The sequence below is a fragment of the Drosophila subobscura genome, chromosome O (assembly GCF_008121235.1).
Source record: "Drosophila subobscura isolate 14011-0131.10 chromosome O, UCBerk_Dsub_1.0, whole genome shotgun sequence".
Classification (NCBI taxonomy): domain Eukaryota; kingdom Metazoa; phylum Arthropoda; class Insecta; order Diptera; family Drosophilidae; genus Drosophila; species Drosophila subobscura.
In genome coordinates this window covers 29,449,169-29,465,079 of record NC_048533.1, presented here as the reverse complement: position 1 = coordinate 29,465,079, position 15,911 = coordinate 29,449,169, and the positions used below count along the sequence as shown (strand labels likewise).

The window sequence follows — 15,911 nt, the reverse complement described above, 5'->3', positions numbered from 1 at the left end:
TCAATGCTTACCCAACACTCAGCGCGAAAGTGGTAAAATGTTTTTGTTTCTGTGAGCAATTTTAACTATTTTGGCAGCAGAAGAACTGGTCAGTGAGCGCAAACAAATAGCAGAGAAAACAGCTGGCAAAGGTCTTTCAATGGAAAAGCGGGTACAAGCGGCTGCAATATGGCTGTTAATGCTGCTGCACGGCGCTGCTGTCGGTAAGAATTTGTTGGCAGACCTCTCGTTTGGTGTTTCAGTTATACGGGTAGAATGAGACAGACGTGCGAGCGCCAGACTTTTGGCGTCGCATACTCTTGTACTTGTAGCCTGCTACACCCACGTTTGGTGGACCCAAAGCCACATTGACCAGACAACAATGCTGACTCACATAATTCGTCGTTTGTTTGTCGATTCCCTCCCCTCTCTGCAGCTCAAGGCGAACGTACGCGCGATAAGATGTACCAGTCCATTGTGGGCGCGGGCTGCTTTCGACGCTTGAACGGCACCCATCAGACTGGCTGCTCCTGTAAGTATTATCTACATGACTATAGAGAATGCCTTTCAAGCATAGAATCCGCTTCGTTGCAGCCACACACGCGGGTTCAGTGGGCGTGTTGCATCTGATTAAAGTTGAGGCGGACTTGGAGTTTCTGCTCGCCAGTCCTCCGTCGCCGCCGTACGCCCCGATGATACCACCGCACCTGTTCACCAGACAAAATCTCTTGCGGCTGATAGAGGCCGGACCCAAGAACATCTCGGTGGTGCTGCTGATTAACAAACCCGAAAATATGAAACAATTCTCGCACGAGCTGAACTGCCCGAACCAGTACAGCAGCCTGAACAACAGCGAGACTTGTGATGCCAGCAATCCAGCCACCAGCTGGAATCCCTGGGGCACGGGCCTGCTGCACGAGGACTTTCCCTTTCCCATCTACTACATAGCCGACACTGAGGAAATCACCAAGCTGGAGCAGTGCTTCGAGAAGTTCAACAACTTCGAATACGAGACGCATGCCCTGCGCAGTCTGTGCGCCGTCGAGGTCAAGTCCTTTATGTCGGCCGCCGTCAGCTCCGAAGTGTGCATAAGGCGCACCCGTTTCATCAACAATTTGAGCGGCAGCAAGTACTGCGACCCGCTCGAGGGTCGCAATGTCTATGCCACTGTATATCCGCGCAACATCACGACCGATGACTCGGAAGTAAATGAAATTATAACCAGGGAAAAGTTCATTTTGGTCAGCTGTCGCCTGGATACCGCCAGCATGTTTGATGGCGTGGGTAAGTGCAGAGCTCAGGGATTACCAATTACCATTACCAATAACACTCTTCGCAGGTCTGGGCGCCATGGACTCGCTCGTGGGACTGGCCATATTAACGCAGGTGGCAAATCTTCTCCGGCAGCTGCTGCCTCCTCAAAGCTCGCTGCCCGACAACAAGCGTAATGTGCTCTTTGTGACATTCAATGGTGAATCCTATGACTATATCGGATCCCAGCGCTTTGTCTACGACGTGGAGAGATTCGCTTTTCCCAAGGCGTCTGCTCACCGTGCCCCCATCACGTTCGACAACATTGAGTTCATGCTGGACATTGGCACACTGGACGACATAGCCAACATCAAGCTGCACGCCCTCAGTGGCACTCCACTCGCTCAGAAGCTGCTGCAGCAGCTCAACAGCTATGCCCAGTCGCCGCGCTATGGCTTCAATCTGAACATCCAGTCGGAAATGAGCTACCACATACCGCCCACATCGGCGCAGTCCTTCCTGCGGCGCGATCCAAGGTTCCCCGCTCTGATCCTGAATGCAAAGCCAGCCAATAAGTACTATCACTCCATCTACGATGATGTGGACAACGTGGCCTTTACCTATGGCAACACCAGTCAAGACTTCACCATGCTGCTGGACGTGAGCGACACCAAGGGCTTCAGGGCTGACTCACTGCAAATGAAAGTGCGCAACGTGTCCTCCATTGTGGCCATGGCGCTCTACGAGACGCTCACTGGCAAGGAGTACACGGGCAGCAAGGTGGCCAATCCCGTGCTGTCCGACGAGTTCTTCTACTGTTTCCTGCTGTCGGCCGACTGTCCACTCTTCAGGGCCGCTTCCTATCCGGGCAGTCCCAAGGGTCTGCCTATGCCTCCAATGCGGTAAGCTTATAATTTTCTTTTCCTACTTTAAGTCCATTTTAACTGCTGCTCTTTAAAGGTATGTGAGCGTATTGGGTGGCCCACAGGAGTCATCCGGATGGACCTACCGTGTGCTGGGCTATCTGCTCTCGCAACAGCAGCCAAAGATACCCAAAGAAAACTGCACCGTCTTGCCGCTGCACTACTTTGCCGGCTTCAATGGTGGCGGCGAGTGCCGTCTGACCACACAGAACTATAGCTCTGCCTTGAGTCCAGCCTTTCTGATTGATGGTGAGCAGCGGAAGGAACTTCCCCATCAACTCATGCTTATACTATGCCTGCGTTCCCTTTTGCAGACTACGATTGGCGCTCGGGCAACTACTCTACATGGACGGAGTCCACCTGGTCGCTGTTCAGTGCACGCATCTTCCTGCGTCCGTCCAGTGTGCATCAGATCACAACGCTGAGTGTCGGCATTGTGGTGCTCATTCTCTCCTTCTGCCTGGTGTACATCATCAGCTCCCGCTCGGAAGTCCTCTTCGAGGATCTGCCGGCAAGCAATGCCGCGTAAGTCTCATCAGCTAGCGCCCGCCTCTGCTTGCACCGCACCATCGCAAAAACAAACTCTCCATCAACTTTTGCGGGAGCCTCTCCCAAAAAGACATTTCTCTAGTCTTTTCTTTTAATTTGTTTTCATTGTAATATTTATTTGAGATTTATTGTTTTTAGATTGTTTGGTTGAGGTGTGCACAGCCGCTGCCACAGCGACGTCATCATCATGTCGAGCGACTCATAACCAAGAAATCTGCATGCAAAAATCTGATCTTATGCGACTGAAGTTTCTTAGAGTAGTTAGCTATCGAACCACCAACCCAACTCTTTGACACGTGTGTGCTCTTCTAGGTTACCGCCCCCGACGGCCTGTTAGTGTCAGCGGATCGCGCATAAGGAAGTTCTCCCCCCACTCTGAAAGTGATCTAACTAAAAGACACTAAATGATATTCTAATTCTTTCTAATTTAAACCTTTAAGTGAACAATTTATTTGTATGTATTTTTGTATCTTTAAACGAGTAAATTAGCCTCTAGCGACTATTTTGTATCATATACATATAAATAATAGACACATAATCCAACACCCACACCCACACACACACACACACACACACACACATACAGAAGAAGAAACGTTCGTTAAACCTTTCCCGGTCTACGCTCCTCGGTGCCCTGCCCGCTTTTGCATTGTACATAGAGACAAAAGATACATAATGTAAAACTCTCTACGGATGCCAAGGAACACACTCATGTCAGTACAAATATTGACAAAATACTGCTGCTATAAATATGTATGTATGTATGTATAATCCTAAGTCCAGGGAGTTACTTATTTATGCTAACTTCTGCATCCCCTGCGATACCGAACGATACTGAACTTAATGATCTGAAAATCATAACTTCATAGAAGACATAGGCGAATAGTGACTATATTCTAATAACGACTTTAACTTATGTACGGTTAATAAATTTTGATAAGGTGTCAAACCAAGTGTCCAATGGGAGATGCATTTAAAACAAACTCCCTGATCTAAATATATCTAAACCATCTCATTGGAATCACCAGAAACCCCACCATCTGCCGCAGTATAAATTGTTTTTGGGGGGTATTAAATTTTCTAAGCAATCACTCAACATGTTTCCTTTCACAGCGCTCGTTTCCATCAGCCAGAGTTCCATTTCCATTGAGGTGAGTCCACAGCTCCATGTCAGACACATAAAACATTTAAATATTAATAGAGTTTCTCTTTAAAGTGAATGTTCTACCCTTAGTCCAGTAATCCGTGCTGACGGAGATTGATAATTGAGTCGGCAATGACGCGAGCGGAGGCCTTGGTGTAGCCACCGCTGAGCAGCATGACCACCGGAATGCCCAGGGCACGGAATGTGCTAAACACCAAGCGATCCCTCTCCATCACACCCTCGGCGCTGATGTCCAGGTGGCCCAGCGGATCCCCCTTAAGCACATCGGTGCCAGCATTATAGATGACGACGTCGGGCCGGAAGTCGGCCAGGGACTGCATCAGGCAGCGGCTGAGCTGCCGCAAGTAGACCTCATCCTCGGTCTGGTTCTGCAGCTCCACGCCGCAACGGATGCTCAGCTTGGCTATGTGGTCTCTGGGATAGATGAAGGCATTGTATATGTCCAGGATGAAGACGGTCTCCCAGCTGTTGAAGTCGCGCTCGTGTCCGTTGCCCTGGTGGGCGTCCAGGTCGACAATCATGATGCGGCGCACCCGGCAGGGCTCCTGCTCGAAGAGGCGGACAATCAGCAGGGAGATGTCCGCATAGGGACAGAAGCCGCCGCCCCTGTTCGAGCAGCAGTGATGGAAGCCGCCGCCCAAGTTGATGGCCCAGCCATAGTCCAGGGCCAGCTTGCCGGCCAGAATGGAGCCGGCCGCCTGGAAGCGCATCGGACGCAGATAGCCCTGATGCAGGTATTTGTTGGGAACGAACGCCATCAGCGACACCTCGGCGATGCGGGCCACGTTCAGGCTCCAGCGCAGCGAGCGCAGGTACTCGCGCGTGTGGATGCGGCGCAGCTGGTGCTTGGTGAGCTCCTCCGGTTCGTAGAAGCTGCCCTCGGCCAGCGAAAGTTCGGTGCAAAGAGCCTGCGGGAGGATAGATTGAGTGCGTGATGTGTGGGCCAGGGGTGCGGCATACATACCTTGTGGATGTGCTTGCCCTTGGCCGCGTTAAAGGGGTGCAGGCGTTCAAGGCCATGGAAGCGCACTGCGTAGCTCTTGGAATAGACAATTGGCAGCTTGCCGGGCACCCGGGCATCCTCCTTCCTTACCCACACAACTTCCTGGCGATTCATTGCGAAGTGTTGCACCCTCCAAGTCCACTCCGTTCATCTTTTTTCTCGACTGTGGCCAACGAAAGTGCAGAAACACTTCCGTGCGGAACACCAGTTGATTTGCTACGCAGCTGGAAAATGCATTCAACGACGCCTCGGCTGGGGGTTGAATGCGGGGGCGTCAGCTGTCCCAAGAAGCTTTCAAGGCATCGTTCTAGGGGTAGCTGAAAGCTTCGAAAGCTAACATTTGTGGGGTGGGTAGCAGCAGTTGCACTTTTCAAAATGTATAATTCACATTTTACAATTTACAGAGATACACAGGACGTGAGTTGGAAGCCTGCATGTCGCGATACGTGTTGATGAGACGCCTGCCTCGACGATCCTTCAGCTGCCAGAAGTTCTGCCACTGCAACAAAGGAATCAATAACGAAAGACCTGACATTATTACTCACAATCTCCTTGGGTATGTCCAGAGCATCCGGAAAGACAAACCAATCGACTGTCTCCCAGCAGGGCGGGGAGGTAAGCGAGCCTAAGAGAGGATAAACCTTAGTCTTTGATTCTCAGATAACTCTACATACCTTTGTAGGTGAAAAACTTGTCCATATCGATGCCAGCAAAGAGATCTTCCATTGATATTTCAGCCTTCAGCAGTGAGGAATCGTAGCACTTGGGGAGCAGCTTCACCTCTTTGCAAATCTCATTCACCGCCGGCGACTCCACTTGGGGAACCTCCGAGCAGCGCAGCATTACCGCCAGCACCACAAAGCCATCTGGATGATGTACTGCCTCCTGGTTGCTCTCGTAGGAGATGTTCTTGTGGACAATGTGCAGCTCCCCGTCGTACCGCTGGCTGTCTATGGTGTGCTCCGATCCCTGGCTCCGCTCGGAGCCCCAGTGGAAGTGCAGCTGCTGCGCCAGATAAACCGTTTCCAGATTGCAGCCAGCGAGTGCGGGATTCTGCTTCTCGATTGTGGCCGATATGTCCATGCGTATCGTGTGCCCATTGTTGGTCACGTAAGGATTGTACAAGGGTTTCGTGTAATTGAAAAACACCAACTGAGGACCCTCGTAACGAAGTGCCTTTGGGACAGAGCTTAAGCCAAACGATTCGACTGCAAATGGATGCTTCTTACTTCACTCTGCACCAAGGCAATGGGAGATTGTTGCTTGCCAGGCTGCACCTGCCAGTCCTTGCCCTGCTTATCATAGTTGAAGCTGGCGGGGTTCGGACTGGAGAGCTCCGAGACCTTGGCGAAATATCTAACCACATGAAACATACAGAAAATTTGGATACACTGAACAAACGACTAGAAAATTGAGTAATTTGTTTGAATTTATTGTTGATTGTATTCGAAAAGTGTGCCTAAAGCTGTCTGTTTATTGGACATTCCAGATTGTATCCTATGGACATATGTAGAGCTGTTTTTCCTCCAGCGCCTTGGCCTTTCTGTCGTCATGATTCTTCTCGACAATGCGATGGCAGCCAATATAAATGTGCTTGGACAGAAAGTAGAGAATCTCGAAGATGGCCACCATCGAGAAGCCCACAAAGATGGACATGATGTTGCCAATGGTACCTGGAAATCACACATGAAGACTACATCGCTGAGATCTACAGCAGAGACTCACTGAACACCTCGAACCAAGCATTGTTGAGCAATCGGATGTAGTACTGAGCATACTGATCGCCAAAGTAGACCCTCAGCACGGAGATATCCGAGTCGAACTCCGACTGGTTGTTGCCATCCAGCTTCAGCGTGGCCAAATAGTTGTCAATGGGCAAGGCGCTCAAGGACACGCCATACAGAACGTCATTGCACGAGGGCAGGCACTGCGGACAGTACAAAGCCTCCTCGATCTCCCGCTCCAGACCGGGGATCATGTGCCGCTCTGTCAGCACATTGCGCCACTTGACTGTGGGAGAAGTAATGATGAGAAGAGGTTGGTGGGAGAGACTACATCCACTCACACATGTACTGATTGATGCAGGGCACATGCCCGAGTGTGCAGTAGACAACCCCATCGAGGTTCTCCACCAGTTCGAGCGGCATCTGGAAGGGCAGGCAGCGGCACAGGGCTATAACGCTACGAATCTTGCACCTGGTGACGCAGTTGGGGAAGGAGTAAGTGGACTTCAGCAGCCGTTGCTGCTCATTGCTGGATGTCTGGGCCTCGTGGTCAAAGTAGCAGTGCCTCCCAAACGGGGAGAAGGAGCTCAAGCTGTCGTCCGTGTCCACCACTCGAGCGTGGATTTGCAGCGAAGTTTCCTCCCTCTGGCCCGGAAACATCTCCAGCGCATTCGAGGAGGTCACTGAAGCGTAATTGTCCGCACTGTGGATGAGGACAATGTATCCATCGGTGTTCAGAATGGGAGCAAAGTGATCCGAGTGGCTGGAGTTTAGCACAACCGTCAGACCGAGCTCTGCACTGGCCAAGCGGTTCTTGAAGTTGCGCTGCTTGAGTCTGTTGGGGAAAGCCTTTTATTTTGGTGAATTTCTTCAAGCGAAAACTCAACCTGTTCTCCATGTTGAAGGTGCAGCAGGGACCGTACTGCGTGAGGCTCTCCTGGAAGGCAGCCTTGCTGAAGCACGGAATATCCACATTGGCCAGCGTGCACTTGAGCACATAGTTCTCACACTTGGGAGTGAGCTAAGGGGGGAGCCAAACATCATAAATCAGAACATAATTGGCTACTGAAGCTCACCATTTTCATGATGCGTCGCGTGTCGTAAAAGGTTTCGTTGTCCCACGTGCCAAAGACATCGAGAAACGTTTGAAAGCTGCCAAAGTCGTCCGTGTCCACGACGACACCCACATGCACATAGAACTCTCGCAAGAACATCAGACGCTCCAGATAGTACTCCACGGGTCGACTTATGGGACTTCTGGCTTGTCTGTGCACAAGAAATATTCATAGAATCGTAGAGGGTAAAGGACTAGCTGTTGAACTCACAACTCAATCGCATATCTGAAGGCTGCCTCTCTGGAAATGCGATTGTTGGAGCATATGGAGACTGCCGGAAAGGGCACATTCTCCACGGGATAGAGCGGATCCTTCAGATTGGTCACAAACGATTGCGCCACAAACTGTTCCCAGGTCAGGGATAGCACCACGATGAGGGAGACCGTGGTGGCGGTGTGCAGCAGCAACCAAATCATTCTGCAAAAAGGGAAAGCCAGAGTCAAGAGTACTGATGAGTCCTGGATGAGTTTTCCCAACCTTTGTCCCAGTGTTATATCTGGCGACAATAGTTTGTTGTATCCCTGCATGGATATATTCCGCAGCAGATCTGCCATATCCAAGCAAAAAGCGGAGCCCAGGGATTGCTTGCGCAGCCCAGAAGGTCCCTTCTTGTTTTTCCTTCTGCCTCTGGACTCCTTTGGGTTCTTGATCCACCAAATGGCAGTGGATGTGGCCTCCGTATTGATGGCCATCTTCAATGGTCTTCCGTTTCGGACTGCGACTGTTGACTGCTGACTGATGATTGAAGAAGCTTCTTTGATTGATTTCCATTGGAAATGAGTGGCTGCTGGAGGCGTGGCTGTTGTGCCTAATGGAAATTAGTCATTAACACTGGCTTAATTAGTGTTAATGTGTGGGTAAAATATGCTTCGAGCAACTAGGGGATAGACAAGGGAAGGAAGTTCATTGAGTAAACCAAATATTCGTTGAGTTTTGATGGTTCTATTGTCACGGGAAGCGGGAATATTTCTGTATTGGTTTTCAGTTAAACAATTCCTTGAAGGTCTCTAAGTAATTCACATTTATTTTTGCCTTTTAATAATACTTTTTCAGCAGAGTTTTTGACTCACTGTCTAAGTTGTGATTTCTATATCTTAGCTTAATTTATTCTAGAGTATTATTTCAGTCCATTGCACATCTAAACCTGAGTCCAGTCTTTCGACTTCTCAAAGTAGATCATTTTCCCGCTGGCCAGAAGGGCTGCCCCGGATAGTTGCGGGCTCCAACGAAGGCATATGGATTGGGATTGACCACGCGGGCTATGTCCGTGTAGCTGCGTCCGCCGCGCTGTGGGGAACTGTAGTAGCCTCGGGCAGGAGAAGCGGCAGCTGCTGATAGTAGAAGCACCAGAACGACCATCAGGCGGAGAAGAATAAATCCCTTGGTGAGTGACATTGCTGCTTGGGGAGATGTTGCCTCGAGAACTGAGCTGCAGTGTCGCCGCCGACTGTCCTATTTATATGGATCCATTCGGATGTGGGGAGTACACTGAACCGATCGGTTCTTGCCGCTCTCAGCTGTTGGCTTATCAATCAGGTTTTGGCGAATCCGAAAGAACTGACTGCGCTGCCCCGCGTCTCATTCCGCTCACGTCTGATCGTTGTGCTTTTTACGATCATTTTTCTCCGTTTTGTTTCCTCTCGATATTTACTGACACGCTGCCCGCAAGCAAGTCATTCACACTGCCTGCCGTTATGCGATCGATAGATACGACTGAGAGTACGAGTAGTTCCAGCGGTCTTCTGGTGATTCAGCACATCCACCATACGGATCTATGCACCTGATCTTGACTCTAATTGCCAGGTGAATGATTTGGCTGCGCGAGCACTGAGACTCTCTCACTGTTTAAATTCTAATTAACAACTCTGACGACTGGGCTAATGACGTACGAGTAGGTGCGCCGAGTGGAGGAGAGTCGAACGTACGTACGCATATTAGCAAATTCTTGCATAAACAATTGCCACTTCCATGTCTACATAGTTGGAGCCAAGCAGCCTAACATACTTTGACTCTTCCAATATTCCTTCCTGTAATGTCAGCTTTGGCTCGAGCTCTTTTCAGATCTGGTTTGTTGTGTTTTCGCTTCCTCAAAGTGCGCCGGGGGGGAAGTCCTAGGAACTGATTCACTGGGTACTTAAGGTCTATATATACCACACTTGTATGCCATGATGATCCAGTCAGATGATGCCACTTTACTACACCCCGTTTCGGTTCATTATGATCATAAAAATATTCAGTTCGGGGTCTGGGAAAAGTGTGAGTGTCAGTTACTTGGTGAACGAAATATCTGGATTAATAAGTTGGTTCTCGGAATTATACAGATGGGAAAGCGGCTTCTACCTTATGTGAATAATTAGAACAAAGGAATTTCCAAACGTTTTTCCTGTGATTCATGCAAATTCCCCATGGTCAAAGGATTAGAGCTAGCTTTCATTCCAATACAATTACAAATCTAAGCTTAAAGGTCTTTGGGTTTATCTTTAGAAGCACTCCAATAAATTCTTCTCGCTGAAAGCTCTCCCCAGGGGTCCCCATCTTCACAGCTAAATATTCTGCATAAATGTAACTCAAATGAGTGTGCAATGCTCCATGGAATTACCAGACAGATCAGGGCCTTCAAGGTCTTCAAGTGTCATCCAGGGGGAATGCACTGCAACTATCCCAATAACCGAGTGAGCAGCAGGGGGCCAATCCACCTGCCAACATCCGAAACGGAGGCACGACACTGCTCATTCGCATTTCCATCACGTGCCGGTGATGAACGCGCTGCCCGTCGAGTGCTCATTGAGTGATCATAAATTTCTATGGACTATAAAAAGCGAATTGCAGCCTCACTCAAGTGATACACATAACATAACAAGATGGAGTTATAATTAATTGGCATAGCCAATTAGTAGATCAAAACTTTCTCTTATTTTATTTCAAGATAATGCATAATGGTGAAAAACTTAAAAAATAAACTTAAAACTTAGTTAATGCTCAGCCCCAGAAGACTGAGAATGGTGTGCGGGGCAGGAAGCGACTGCCACCGAGACCCACGTAGCCGTCGGGCTTCAGGACTCGTGCGATTTCCGAGTAGGTGCGTCCCTTGCGTTGGCCAGAGTTGGGTCGTCTGCCGCCCCTATAACCGCCTTCGTATGACTGATACGATGGATAGCCATAGCCATAGCCACCAGCATAGTTGCCATAGCTCCCGTAATTTCCATAACCAGAGTTGCCATAGCCGCTGTAGCCATACCCTGCGTTCCCATAGCCATTGTACCCATAGCCGGGGTTCCCATATCCATGGTTGCTTCCATAGCTCTGGCCTCCTCCATAGCCCTTGGACTTCTTCCAACCCTTCAGAAACAGAGCACTGCTCCAGTCCACACAGCTGGCAATCAGCAGCGTGAGGATCATCCAGAAGGGAGCTCGTATTCTCATGGTGGTTCTTCCTGTGTGCGTTTCTAACCCGGTTCTGGCCACGATCTACGCAGCGCTCCTCTATTTATACCCTTGGAACGGAGTTGGGATCTGGTGAGCGATTATGCTGATGAAGATGGTGACACATTGCGGTCTCTAGCACTTTTAAATGGTTTATTTTTCGTTAAGTACTCGTATTCCCATAAAAAACTAAACAATCGGGATCTCTGGAAGATCAGGCGGCAGACCACGCTCGCACCGGTCAGCGTCGCGACTCAATGGATTATGCTGAATATATATGAGACGGATTGTCACGATCAGCATGCAGGGCACGCACCAGCACCAGCACCGCCAGCACAATGCGCTACGCACTGGAAGACCAAGCCAAACGATCGACCAAGTAGATCGGACATCCCCATCCCCCGGCCACACAGCAATAATAACATCAGCCAAAAGATCATCAGCAGCCAAGACGAAGCACTTTGCCTCGCTTGAGTGGATGTTTTTCTTTTCGGTTTTTGTTTGTTTATGAAGATGATGATCATCGCCACGATCAACGCTAGAGAGCGAGCGATCTGCTCTCTTCTCGCGCCGCCAAAGCCGAGAGACACGGAGACAGGTTTTCGGTGACCGCTCAAGCATTCCCCCGATTATCGCATACAGCGGAAAAAGTTCCCCCCCACAGTTAGAATCCGCCTGTCGTAGTGCTTGGGCGATCGTCGGCGATCGTTCCATTACTCAACTCAATCATGACGCGATCTTCGGTTTCGGTTTCCGTTTCTATTCTATTTGCCATCATCTGCCTCGAATGGATCGGGATACGCACGTGCGACGCTCAGTTTGCCTTCACCTCGGCGGGCAGTGCCGTGGCCTCTGCCGGAGGACTCACCGTGGTTGCGCAGCTGCCCGGTTTTGGAGCACTCAACGGCGTCCTCAATGGCTTCAACCACAACAACAACTTTTACGCTCAACAACAACAGCAGCAGGGCGGCGGTGGCTGGCCAGGCATGGGCATGGGCCATGGACATGGACATGGACACGGCATGGGCGGACGCAGACCTCCTCCGGCGCCCAATGCTGGGCGACAGCCAGCTCCACCAGGCTGGCCTCCAGGCTGGGAGTGGGGTGGCAACGGCAACTATAATCAGCCAGGATTCAATAATGGAAGAGGACCACCGCAAAGACCAGGATGGGGAGGAGGACCAGGAGGCATGGGACCACCACAAAGACCAGGCTGGGGTGGCGGACCAGGAGGAGGCATGGGACCACCCAGACCCAACTGGGCAGGCGGCGGAATGGGACCACCAAGACCAGGATGGGGTGGCGGTGGAATGAATAATGCATGGGGAGATGGAGAAGGACCACCACCAGGTTCTGGCTGGGAGAACAACGGAAATGGAAACGGCAACGGCAACAATCAACCTAATCCCACCGATCAATATACAAATTGGGAGAATCCCAGTGGCGAAGGATCTAGCACACCGCCGCCAGTCATCGTCACTCCTCCAACGACACCCAAACCTGTCTCAGTGGGGCCCACATTCCAGCCTCGACCACCGCCAGCGACCACCAAGAGCACTCTCATCGTAGGCACCAATCGTCCGCCGCTGCTGCCGCCTCAGCCCACGGCCAGGCCATCGCCGAAGCCATCGCTGCATTCCATCGAGGACTCCCAGCTGCGGGACATCATCTTTCCCAGCTCTGCGCGATACATCCATCGACCGCCCAGCCAGGAGTTGCGCGCGGACAGCATCGATGAGCGGAGATGAATTACGATTCGGGGCAGATTCTTTCGTAGAAAATTTTGCAATTGTTGAATATTTATAGGCAGGGCCTTCCCAGCGGGGCTCAAGATCGTCTTTGTGCCAACGGAACGGATCGTTTCGGATCGGTGATCTGTAAACAGGTTCGGGAGCTCCCGAGAACAAAGACTCTTGACGAAGATTCACGAATTATAATTTAATAAATTACACAAACAGATGGAAAGATGATTAAGAGGGGAGGGCAGGGCAGGGAGGGGTGAGAGATTATGTCTGTAACATTTCACAGGTGAAGGCTAGTAACCCCGCTGCTTGTAGCCGCCAGTGGATGCAGGTGTTCCAGCTCTTCCAGCTGATCTTCCATAGTCCTGACTGTAGTTCCGATCCCTGGGTGGGTGGCCTGCGTAGGGTTCCTGTGGCCTGTGTGGATAGTAGCCAGCAGGTGGAGGATAGTAGCCGTAAGCTCCTGGCGGCGGTCCCTGCTGATATCCGTAGCCATATCCTCCTCCTCCGCCGTAGTAGTGGTCGTAGCCCTGCTCATAGCCCTCCTGGATGAGTGGACCCGGCCCGTAGCCGTGTCCCGGTCCGTAGCCGTGGCCTGGTGCATAGCCGTGTCCTGGTCCGTGGGCGTGTCCCGGTATTGGGGGTTGTGCGTGGTGCTGTGAAAAAGGATCCAACGCATCGATCAGCGCTCCGGCAATCTTGTCGAAATGGGGTCGCGCCTTGGCTGCTCCCACGAGGAGTAGCACGACAATAGATAGCGACAGTCTCGCGTCCAGCTTCATCTTTGAGTGCGCAATAGAATTTGCGATCTTCTGAGGCTTCTGCGCGATCTTTTATAGACTTCGGGCAGACTGCGGGACTGGCGATAAGCAGCCTGAGTGGAGTAGCATAACCTTGGACGATCTGCGAGTACACACAGACATAATGCTGATTTCGCTGGGTGTCTAAGTAGTAAATAAGGTCGTTCGAGAAAGCGCTTCTCTCCGATCTGATCTGTTTTGGGATCCATGCTGGGCATAGAAGAAACTTGAGGGAACTTCCCCATTTATGTTGTGGCTCAATCGATTGCAAATTACCATAGGTCTGTCGTCACATCTATGCTTCGAAAGACAACAATTGGGAATAGCCCAAGAGACCCTCAATCGATTCCCAGAATCTTCTCTCATTCAGCTTTGGAAACACTCCAAGATGGAGCACTCTTATCAGGCCATTGAGCTCCGCTCCCCCCATTGATAACCCTAAACACGAACTCGCCTGAGACACATTCGATTTCTGTTTTGAGCTTGAAATACACGCGCTGAGAGCTTTGGCGGCTTAGTCTCACCGTGACATTATGGCCTGGAGGAGTGTAATCGCGTTCGCTGCACTCATTGTGGCCCTGTTCCTGGCCGTCGGCAGCCAGGCCTCGCAGCTGAGTCGCGACGAGAGCCGCGAGGAGGAGGAAACCAACTTCAACCTGGCATCCACGCTGACTGGCGGCATCCGCAGTAGTCGCCACCACCAGCGGGCCAATCTCAACTCGAATCTGTATCCGGACAGCACGCAGCCAGGTGCGGGCTATGGCAGCGCCGACATCGATGGGCCACATGGGCACGAGCAGGGCGGTTACACCCCGCGAACAGGTGGCTCCAACTCCATAGGATATGCTGGGCCACAGCAGCCAGCGGGGTATCCCGGGCAGGAGCTTCCGCCTGGCACTTATCCGCCTCCTGGCTACCCGGCCACAGGTTCTCCGCAGCCTCCGGTTCATTATCCCGGTGGAATTCCATCCCAACGGCCAGGAGTACCCGCGTACCAACAGCCAGGAGTGCCCGCGTATCCGCAGCAAGGAGTACCCGCCTATCCACAGCCGGGAGTTTCTTCCTATCCGCAGCCAGGAGTGCCCGCGTATCAACAGCCAGGAGTTCCCGCCTATCCATCCCCTGCAGCTGCCTATCCCTCAGGATATCCCGGCTACGCCTATCCTGGAGTTTATCTGCCTCAATTTCCCGGCTATCCGCAGCCCGGGGCATATCCTGGCTATGCAGCAGGAGCTCCTGGAGCTCCTGGAGGCCCTCCAGTGGTGGTGCATCCCGGTGCTGCGCCTCCTGCTGCGGCGCCTCATGAGAGCAGAAGACACCACAGCCGCTATCCGTCGCACAATGCCCAGGATCCGGAGCACTGGGACCACAGGTTCTCCATGAACACCGAGTACAAGGAGGATGGCGTCCACAAGGGCCCTTTCGATGTCCTGAACAACCACAATGCCTTCGGTTTTGGCAGCGGCTATGGGGGCGGCTACAATGGCGCCTTCAATTCACCGGCCTTTTGAAAGGGAAGGTCCAATCTGCAGGAGGAGAATCGTAGTCATAAGTTGGAAGCTCTGTGGCAAGGGGCAGCTGTACGAGCATCTCTGTGTGCCTTTGAATAAACTTGATTTTTGCGCACTCCCAACCAAAGTAATTAGCAATGTTGCCCGGTTCCCAGTTGCACCTTGGGCAGAGGACGACAGAGACATCGAGACACGAGAGGCCGAACCGGAAAGAAATAAAGCAATATGCATTAATTTCAGCTCTTCATGGCTATGTACATGCACAGAACACATTTACTTACTTATTTTCTTGCGAGAGGACACAATGGAACAGGAACAGGGAGCTACCTGACAGGGCAGGCTGCCAAAAAGGGAGCGGCACAAAGGCAAAGACGCAGCCGCAGTCGTAGGACCAAGAAAGGTGGTAGAAAATCAACGTCAGAGGCACACACACACCGAGGGACATGCCAGACAGACGGTGGTGCCCTTTTCAGTCTCAATTGCAGCGACAGAAATCGGTTATGTGTGTGCAGCGGATTGGGACTGGAACGGGTACCAAGTACCAAGGACCCTCCCGACTGTGATGTCTTGCGGCGCATGCGCAGCCTGCCGCGCAAATCCTTAACAAATTTTGGCGCTAAAATGACAGACGACCGCGCCAAAATCACAGAAAGCAAAGGGAAACACACACAAAGCAGCATAGATTATGGGTGATAGTTTTACCTGTTATGGATCGAACCTATTTCC

General features: G+C 51.3%; 9 protein-coding genes across 15 annotated transcripts; 3 read left to right on the top strand and 6 right to left on the bottom strand.

The window, feature by feature from the left end:
* Positions 1 to 11: 11 nt before the first annotated feature.
* On the top strand, positions 12 to 3,685 carry LOC117899300 (nicastrin). 2 transcript variants are annotated; one of them, XM_034809218.1, is made up of 7 exons: positions 12 to 203; positions 416 to 511; positions 574 to 1,263; positions 1,319 to 2,132; positions 2,191 to 2,402; positions 2,468 to 2,678; positions 3,015 to 3,685. In XM_034809218.1, the coding sequence occupies exons 1-7, from the start codon at positions 140 to 142 to the stop codon at positions 3,037 to 3,039; spliced, it is 2,112 nt and encodes a 703-aa protein (XP_034665109.1). In that variant the 5' UTR covers positions 12 to 139; the 3' UTR covers positions 3,040 to 3,685. The 2 variants fall into 2 exon arrangements, with proteins under 2 accessions (XP_034665109.1, XP_034665110.1); XM_034809219.1 differs by having other exon boundaries at positions 2,841 to 3,685.
* Positions 3,686 to 3,729: 44 nt separating this feature from the next.
* Positions 3,730 to 5,142, bottom strand: LOC117899303 (histone deacetylase 11). The gene is made up of 2 exons (XM_034809223.1): positions 4,832 to 5,142; positions 3,730 to 4,775 (listed from the first exon to the last, which is right to left on the bottom strand). Exons 1-2 carry the CDS (start codon positions 4,982 to 4,984, stop codon positions 3,933 to 3,935), a joined length of 996 nt encoding a protein of 331 aa, XP_034665114.1. The 5' UTR covers positions 4,985 to 5,142; the 3' UTR covers positions 3,730 to 3,932.
* An 89-nt stretch (positions 5,143 to 5,231) lies between these two features.
* On the bottom strand, positions 5,232 to 11,547 carry LOC117899305 (carbonic anhydrase 6). Its single transcript, XM_034809230.1, has 6 exons — positions 11,542 to 11,547; positions 6,694 to 6,698; positions 6,100 to 6,261; positions 5,545 to 6,046; positions 5,416 to 5,495; positions 5,232 to 5,369 (listed from the first exon to the last, which is right to left on the bottom strand). The coding sequence occupies exons 3-6, from the start codon at positions 6,241 to 6,243 to the stop codon at positions 5,262 to 5,264; spliced, it is 834 nt and encodes a 277-aa protein (XP_034665121.1). The 5' UTR covers positions 6,244 to 6,261; positions 6,694 to 6,698; positions 11,542 to 11,547; the 3' UTR covers positions 5,232 to 5,261.
* LOC117896050 (sodium channel protein Nach) lies at positions 6,368 to 8,401 on the bottom strand. Its single transcript, XM_034804059.1, has 7 exons — positions 8,187 to 8,401; positions 7,920 to 8,126; positions 7,671 to 7,860; positions 7,482 to 7,615; positions 6,936 to 7,429; positions 6,596 to 6,880; positions 6,368 to 6,543 (listed from the first exon to the last, which is right to left on the bottom strand). Exons 1-7 carry the CDS (start codon positions 8,399 to 8,401, stop codon positions 6,368 to 6,370), a joined length of 1,701 nt encoding a protein of 566 aa, XP_034659950.1.
* On the bottom strand, positions 8,804 to 9,156 carry LOC117899308. The gene has a single exon (XM_034809234.1). The coding sequence runs from the start codon at positions 9,102 to 9,104 to the stop codon at positions 8,886 to 8,888; it is 219 nt and encodes a 72-aa protein (XP_034665125.1). The 5' UTR covers positions 9,105 to 9,156; the 3' UTR covers positions 8,804 to 8,885.
* On the bottom strand, positions 10,679 to 11,419 carry LOC117899309 (glycine-rich cell wall structural protein). The gene is made up of 2 exons (XM_034809235.1): positions 11,018 to 11,419; positions 10,679 to 10,948 (listed from the first exon to the last, which is right to left on the bottom strand). The coding sequence occupies exons 1-2, from the start codon at positions 11,130 to 11,132 to the stop codon at positions 10,689 to 10,691; spliced, it is 375 nt and encodes a 124-aa protein (XP_034665126.1). The 5' UTR covers positions 11,133 to 11,419; the 3' UTR covers positions 10,679 to 10,688.
* A 244-nt stretch (positions 11,548 to 11,791) lies between the features above and the next one.
* Positions 11,792 to 13,097, top strand: LOC117899302 (basic salivary proline-rich protein 3). 2 transcript variants are annotated; one of them, XM_034809222.1, is made up of 2 exons: positions 11,792 to 12,121; positions 12,152 to 13,097. In XM_034809222.1, the coding sequence occupies exons 1-2, from the start codon at positions 11,861 to 11,863 to the stop codon at positions 12,878 to 12,880; spliced, it is 990 nt and encodes a 329-aa protein (XP_034665113.1). In that variant the 5' UTR covers positions 11,792 to 11,860; the 3' UTR covers positions 12,881 to 13,097. The 2 variants fall into 2 exon arrangements, with proteins under 2 accessions (XP_034665113.1, XP_034665112.1); XM_034809221.1 differs by having other exon boundaries at positions 11,792 to 13,097.
* On the bottom strand, positions 13,094 to 13,801 carry LOC117899307 (metacaspase-1). The gene is made up of 2 exons (XM_034809232.1): positions 13,479 to 13,801; positions 13,094 to 13,448 (listed from the first exon to the last, which is right to left on the bottom strand). Exons 1-2 carry the CDS (start codon positions 13,654 to 13,656, stop codon positions 13,168 to 13,170), a joined length of 459 nt encoding a protein of 152 aa, XP_034665123.1. The 5' UTR covers positions 13,657 to 13,801; the 3' UTR covers positions 13,094 to 13,167.
* Positions 13,802 to 14,178: 377 nt separating this feature from the next.
* Positions 14,179 to 15,307, top strand: LOC117899304 (calcium-binding protein P). Of its 5 annotated transcripts, none has more exons than XM_034809228.1 (2): positions 14,179 to 14,663; positions 14,736 to 15,307. In XM_034809228.1, exons 1-2 carry the CDS (start codon positions 14,208 to 14,210, stop codon positions 15,183 to 15,185), a joined length of 906 nt encoding a protein of 301 aa, XP_034665119.1. In that variant the 5' UTR covers positions 14,179 to 14,207; the 3' UTR covers positions 15,186 to 15,307. The 5 variants fall into 5 exon arrangements, with proteins under 5 accessions (XP_034665119.1, XP_034665117.1, XP_034665116.1 ...); XM_034809226.1 differs by having other exon boundaries at positions 14,179 to 14,779; positions 14,822 to 15,307; XM_034809227.1 differs by having other exon boundaries at positions 14,180 to 14,719; positions 14,768 to 15,307.
* The last annotated feature ends 604 nt before the right edge of the window (positions 15,308 to 15,911 follow it).

What these genes read in the sequence shown, in the direction of transcription:
- LOC117899300 (XM_034809218.1), top strand. Translation starts at nt 140, where the DNA reads ATGGAAAAGCGGGTACAAGCGGCTGCAATATGGCTGTTAATGCTGCTG. An exon ending in GCTGCACGGCGCTGCTGTCG is followed by an intron (nt 204 to 415) that starts GTAAGAATTTGT and finishes CCCTCTCTGCAG; the next exon opens with CTCAAGGCGAACGTACGCGC. An exon ending in CAGCATGTTTGATGGCGTGG is followed by an intron (nt 1,264 to 1,318) that starts GTAAGTGCAGAG and finishes CACTCTTCGCAG; the next exon opens with GTCTGGGCGCCATGGACTCG.
- LOC117899303 (XM_034809223.1), bottom strand. Translation starts at nt 4,984, where the DNA reads ATGAATCGCCAGGAAGTTGTGTGGGTAAGGAAGGAGGATGCCCGGGTG. An exon ending in AGGGCAAGCACATCCACAAG is followed by an intron (nt 4,776 to 4,831) that starts GTATGTATGCCG and finishes ATCCTCCCGCAG; the next exon opens with GCTCTTTGCACCGAACTTTC.
- LOC117899305 (XM_034809230.1), bottom strand. Translation starts at nt 6,243, where the DNA reads ATGTTTCATGTGGTTAGATATTTCGCCAAGGTCTCGGAGCTCTCCAGT. An exon ending in TTGCCTTGGTGCAGAGTGAA is followed by an intron (nt 6,047 to 6,099) that starts GTAAGAAGCATC and finishes TCTGTCCCAAAG; the next exon opens with GCACTTCGTTACGAGGGTCC. An exon ending in CAAGTTTTTCACCTACAAAG is followed by an intron (nt 5,496 to 5,544) that starts GTATGTAGAGTT and finishes ATCCTCTCTTAG; the next exon opens with GCTCGCTTACCTCCCCGCCC.
- LOC117896050 (XM_034804059.1), bottom strand. Translation starts at nt 8,401, where the DNA reads ATGGCCATCAATACGGAGGCCACATCCACTGCCATTTGGTGGATCAAG. An exon ending in TTCAGATATGCGATTGAGTT is followed by an intron (nt 7,861 to 7,919) that starts GTGAGTTCAACA and finishes TCTTGTGCACAG; the next exon opens with ACAAGCCAGAAGTCCCATAA. An exon ending in TGCTTGGTTCGAGGTGTTCA is followed by an intron (nt 6,544 to 6,595) that starts GTGAGTCTCTGC and finishes TGTGATTTCCAG; the next exon opens with GTACCATTGGCAACATCATG.
- LOC117899308 (XM_034809234.1), bottom strand. Translation starts at nt 9,104, where the DNA reads ATGTCACTCACCAAGGGATTTATTCTTCTCCGCCTGATGGTCGTTCTG.
- LOC117899309 (XM_034809235.1), bottom strand. Translation starts at nt 11,132, where the DNA reads ATGAGAATACGAGCTCCCTTCTGGATGATCCTCACGCTGCTGATTGCC. An exon ending in GTCCAAGGGCTATGGAGGAG is followed by an intron (nt 10,949 to 11,017) that starts GCCAGAGCTATG and finishes ATGGGAACGCAG; the next exon opens with GGTATGGCTACAGCGGCTAT.
- LOC117899302 (XM_034809221.1), top strand. Translation starts at nt 11,861, where the DNA reads ATGACGCGATCTTCGGTTTCGGTTTCCGTTTCTATTCTATTTGCCATC.
- LOC117899307 (XM_034809232.1), bottom strand. Translation starts at nt 13,656, where the DNA reads ATGAAGCTGGACGCGAGACTGTCGCTATCTATTGTCGTGCTACTCCTC. An exon ending in CCACGGACCAGGACACGGCT is followed by an intron (nt 13,449 to 13,478) that starts ATGCACCAGGCC and finishes ACGGACCGGGAC; the next exon opens with ACGGCTACGGGCCGGGTCCA.
- LOC117899304 (XM_034809225.1), top strand. Translation starts at nt 14,208, where the DNA reads ATGGCCTGGAGGAGTGTAATCGCGTTCGCTGCACTCATTGTGGCCCTG.